Raw genomic sequence first — 5,012 nt, forward strand, 5'->3', positions numbered from 1 at the left:
TATTGTACTTACTTCTAATAAAATAAAAAAATAAAAAATACACATTCTGAATTTACTTGGCATTTTAGTATTGTGTGTGTGTGTGTGTGTGTGTGTGTGTGTGTGTGTGTGTGTGTGCATATGTGTATGTGTGTGAATATGTGTGGTTGTGTGTGAATATATTTGTGTGCGTATGTGTGTATATGTGTGTGTGAATATGTGTGTATATGTGTGTGAGTGCGTCTGTGTGTGAATATATGTGTGTGTGTATGTATATATATATATATGTGTGTGAATGTATATGTGTGTGAATGAATGTGTGCGTGAATGAATGTGTGTGAATGAATGAGTGTGTGTGTAAATGAATGTGTGTGTGAATATGTGTGTGTGTGGCTGTGTGAATATGTGTATGTGTGTGAATATGTGCGTGTGTGAATATGTGTGTGTGAATGAATATGTGTGTGTGTGTGTGAATATGTGTGTGTGTGTTTTACCATATGTGTGTGCGAATGTGTGTGTGAATGAGTCTGTGTGTGTACGTGTGCGAGAATGTCTGTAAATGAAACTGTGTGTGTATGAACGAGTCTGTGTGTGAGTGTGAATGAGTCTGTGTATGTGTGTGAATGTGTGTGTGTGAACATGCGTGTGTATGAAAGTCTGTGTGTGTGTCAAATGTGTGTGCGAAATAGTATGTATGTGTGTGTGAGTGTGCGGATGACTGTGTGTGTGTATATGTGTGTGTGAATGAGTGTGTGTGTATGTGTGTGTATGTGTGAATGAGTCTGTATGTGTATACGAGTGTGTGTGTATATACTTATCTGTGTGTATATGTCTGTGTGTGAATGAGTCTCTGCATGAGTGTGTTTGTGTGTGTCTGTGTGAGGTGGAGGGTGTGTGTGATGAATGTGTGTGTGTGAATATGTGTGTATGTGTGTGAATATATGTGTGTGTGTATATATGTGTGTGTGTGAATATTTGTTTGTGTGAGTGTGTGTGAGTGTGCGTGTGAGTGTGTGTGAATGTGTGTGTGTGTGTGTGTGTGTGTGTGAATATGTGTGTGTGACTATGTGTGTGTGTGAGAATGTGTGTGTGAGAATGTGTGTGTGAATGAGTCTGTGTGTGTGAGAATGTGTGTGCGGATGAGTCTGTGTATGTCTGTGTAAATGAGTGTGTGTGTGAATGAGTGTGTGTGTATGAATGAGTCTATGTGTGTGTATGTGTGTGTGTGAATGAGTGTGTGTATGTATGGATGAATTTGTGTGAGAGTGTGAATGAATGTGTATGAATGTGAATGAGTCTGTGTATATGTGTGTGAATGTGTGTGTATGTGGATATGTGTGTGCGAATGAGTGTGTGAATGAGTCTGTGTGTGTGTGAGAATGTGTGTGCGAATGAGTATGTTTATGTGTGAATGAGTCTGTGTGTGTGTATATGTGTGTGTGATGAGTCTGTGTGTGTGTGTATAGATGAGTGTGTGTGTATATGAGTGTGTGTGTTGATGAGGCTGTGTGTGTGTGAACGAGTTTGTGTGTGTATATGAGTATGTGTGTGAGTCTGTGTTCGTGTGTGTGTGTGTGAGTCTGAGTAAGGTGGAGGGTGTGTGTGATAAACAAATAGTACAAATAATAGTATTTCGTCGTTCAGAGCTTATTTGTTGTGTTTAATAGCGTGATGGCTGTCAGGAAGAAGTTGTTCCTCAATGCAGATGTTATAGTTTTCAGTTTACAAAAGTCGGACGTGACTCCAGAAGTCGGTCATCAATCAATCCACAAGCCGCGAGAATCAGTCAGTCAGTCAGTCAGTCCAAAGGCCATGAGTTAATCCCAAGTCAGTGAGTGAGTCCAGAGGTCATCAGTAAGTCACTCACCACCCCACCCCCGCTCCACCGACATCCCCCACCTCAAGACGCTGCCCTCCGCCTGGCTATAGGATGCACCCCCACCTGAAGCCGCCCACATCCCCTGCATGAGGACACCCTTCGTTCTCATCAGCTCACGAGAACCCCCGCCTGAAGCTGTGTCCCACCCTTGGCTGCACGACGTTTCCCACCCAGAGGGGCAGCGCCTTGAGGTAGGGGATGGGTCGTGTGTGTGCATGTGTGCACGTGTGTGTGTGTGTGTGGTGTGTGTGGTGTGTGTGTGTGTGTGTGTGTGTGTGGTTGTTGCGCGGTGCGTGTGCGGTGGTGTGTGTTGTGTGTGTGTGTTGGTGTGTGTGGTGTGTGTGTGTGTGTGAATGAGTATGTTTGTGTGTGTGTGTGTGTGTGTGAATGAGTCTGTGTGTGTGTGTGTGTGTGAATGAGTCTCTGTGTGTGTGTGTGTGAATGAGTCTGTGTGTGTGTGTGTGTGTGTGTGAATGAGTATGTGTGTGTGTGTGTGTGTGTGTGTGAATGAGTATGTGTGTGTGAATGAGTCTGTGTGTGTGTGAATGAGTCTGTGTGTGTGCATGTGTGTGTCATTGAGTTTGTGTGTGCGTGAATGAGTGTGTGTGTGTGTGTGTGTATGAATATGTGCATGATAATGGTGTGTGTGAATGTGTGTGTATGACTGTGTGTGTGAAGTGGGCTGTTTGTGTGAGTCTGTGTGAGGTGGAGGGTATGTGTGATCAACAAACAGTACAAATAAGATAGCATTTCGTAGTTCAGAGCTTATTTGTTATGTTTATTAACGCGGTGGCTGTCAGGAAGAAGCTGTTCCTCAATGTAGATGTTACAGTTTTCAGTTTACAAAAGTCGGACGTGACTCCAGAGGTCGGGCATCAGTCAGTCCAGAAGCCGTGAGAGTCAGTCAGTCCAAACGCCATGAATTAATATCAAGGCAGCGAGTGAGTCCACAGGTCATGAGTAAATCGGTCACGGTCCACCTCCCACCCCCTCCTCCACCTCAAGATGCTGCCCTCCGCCTGGCTATAGTATGCGCCCCCTTCTGAAGCCGCCCACACTCCCTGCATGAGGCCACCCCCCCTTCTCATCAGCTCACCAAATAGCCTCCATAGACGAGCCCTCTAATCTATCCTACCAAAGCACTGCTCTAATATATCCCCCTACAAGCAATGCAACACCTCCACCTCTTGCCCCTCCAATTCTATCACACCTGAAGCAACGAAATCCTGGAATATTTAGTTTCCAATCACAGCCCTCCTGCAACCATGTTTCACGAATCGCCAGAACATCATACTTCCAGGTGTCAATCCAGGCTCTAAGGTCACCCAACTTTCATACAATGCTCCTAGCATTAAAAAATACACATTTAAGAAACCCACCGCCTCTTATTCTCTGTTTATTATCTTTTTATTATTTCTCCCCTACATGTTGGGTCTGAGTGCTTCCCTTGTTTGCCTCCTCTCACACACTGTCTACTAGCTTTCTCTATTTGAGTCCCTCCCCCCAACCGTTCTAGTTTAAAGTCTTCCTTTGCAAATCTCCCCGCCAGGATATTAGTCCCCCTCGGCTTCAAGTGCAACCCGTCCTTTCTGTACATGTCACACCTTCCCCAAACAAGGTCCCAATGACCCAGAAACTTGAATCCCTGCCCACTGCACCAGTCCCTCAGCCACACATTATCCTCCACCTCATTCCATTCCTGCTCTCACTGGCGCGTGGCACAGGCAGTAATCCTGATATTTCTTTTTTTCGTCCTTCTCCTTAACTCTCCTCCCAACTACCTAAATTCCCCTTTCAGGACCTCTTCTCTTTTCTTACCTATGTCATTGGTACCTATATGTACCACGACCTCAGGCTCCTCTCCCTCCGATTTAAATGATATCTTGGACACGTTCAGACACATCCCAGACCCTGGCACCAGGGAGGCAAACTATCATCCGGGTCTCCCGACTGCGTCCACAGAATCGCCTATCCGATCCCAAGCTATAGAGTCCCCTATGACTATTGCCCTCCTCTTCAGCATAGTGCTGAGTGCGGCCACAGACCGGCTGCACTGTGACCTGCATGTGCATCAAAAAGGTACTGCGACGACTTGAAGCCTTTGCCGCAGTCGGAGCAGGTAAAGGACCGCTCACTGTTACGCACCCACTGGTGCACCCACAGCCCCGACAACCGCGCAAAGCTATTGCCGCAGGTGGAGCAGCCATAGGGCTTCTCGCTCGTGTGCACTCGCCGCTGCATATTCAGCTCATGCGAGGCGCGAAACACTTGCCACAGTCGGCGCGGACAAAGGGCCTCTCGCCGGAGAGCCCGCAGTTGTGCCGCAGTAGTCTGTCGTAGCGGGTGCAGCTCTTGTAGCACCCCGAGCAGTTGAAACAAAGACGTTGTACCTCCTGCGGCAGCTAAGGAAACACAACCTGCCTCAGGCAATGATGGTCCAGTGTAATACTGCCGTCGTAGAGTATGTCCTCACCTTCTCCATCATGGTCGGTGTATCCGCTGGTGCTCCCGCAGCCCCCATGCTCTCTTGTCACAGTGGGCCCGCCGGTGCTGCCGCATCCACCGCGAGCTGTGAAACGCCTCACCACTGTACGGGCAGTCGTAGGCTGGCCATTGGTGTGCACGTGCTGGTGAGACATGGCATGGGACGCCATGGCAAAGTGTTCTCCACACTCTAGGCTGGGGACGGGATGGTCACAGGCGTGCACCCGCTGGTGGGACAGCAGGGTGAAGGACTGGGTGAAGCACTTGGCGCACTGAGCACAGGTGTAGGGGCGCTCGCCGGCGTGGTGGCGCTGGTACACCAGCAGGCTGCTGGAGCGGGTGCAGCCCTTGCCCCAGTCGCTGCATGTGTAGGAACGGTTCCCGGTGTGCAGGCACCCGTGCACCGTCTGGGTCGTGGATGACTTGAAGCATTTGCCGCAATCGGAGCAGATGAAGGGCTGCTCACTGTGTCAAGCACCCGCGAAGCCGTCTAGCCGCCAGCACCACCGCCGCCCAGATGCCTCCTCCTCCAATCCGAGGGTGACTTCTGGCCCCGCCCCTGCCACTGCGCAGTCACATGGGGGGGGGGGGGGCAGCTTAATCATGGTAAGAAGGTCACACAGTGCTGGAGCCACTCCGCGGGTCGGGCAGCGGATGTGGAGAGAAATAT

At 49.1% G+C, this 5,012-nt stretch overlaps 1 protein-coding gene across 1 annotated transcript; it reads right to left on the reverse strand.

Moving 5' to 3' along the window:
- Positions 1-4,101: 4,101 nt before the first annotated feature.
- LOC116970270 (zinc finger protein 3-like) lies at positions 4,102-4,807 on the reverse strand (the record flags this gene model as incomplete). Its single annotated transcript, XM_033016945.1, has 2 exons — positions 4,102-4,260; positions 4,483-4,807. Coding segments are annotated over 2 exons (484 nt in total), but the record flags the coding sequence as incomplete, so codon positions are not given.
- Between the last annotated feature and the right edge of the window lie 205 nt (positions 4,808-5,012).

The sequence above is a fragment of the Amblyraja radiata genome, unplaced genomic scaffold (genome assembly GCF_010909765.2).
Source record: "Amblyraja radiata isolate CabotCenter1 unplaced genomic scaffold, sAmbRad1.1.pri scaffold_696_ctg1, whole genome shotgun sequence".
Lineage (NCBI taxonomy): Eukaryota > Metazoa > Chordata > Chondrichthyes > Rajiformes > Rajidae > Amblyraja > Amblyraja radiata.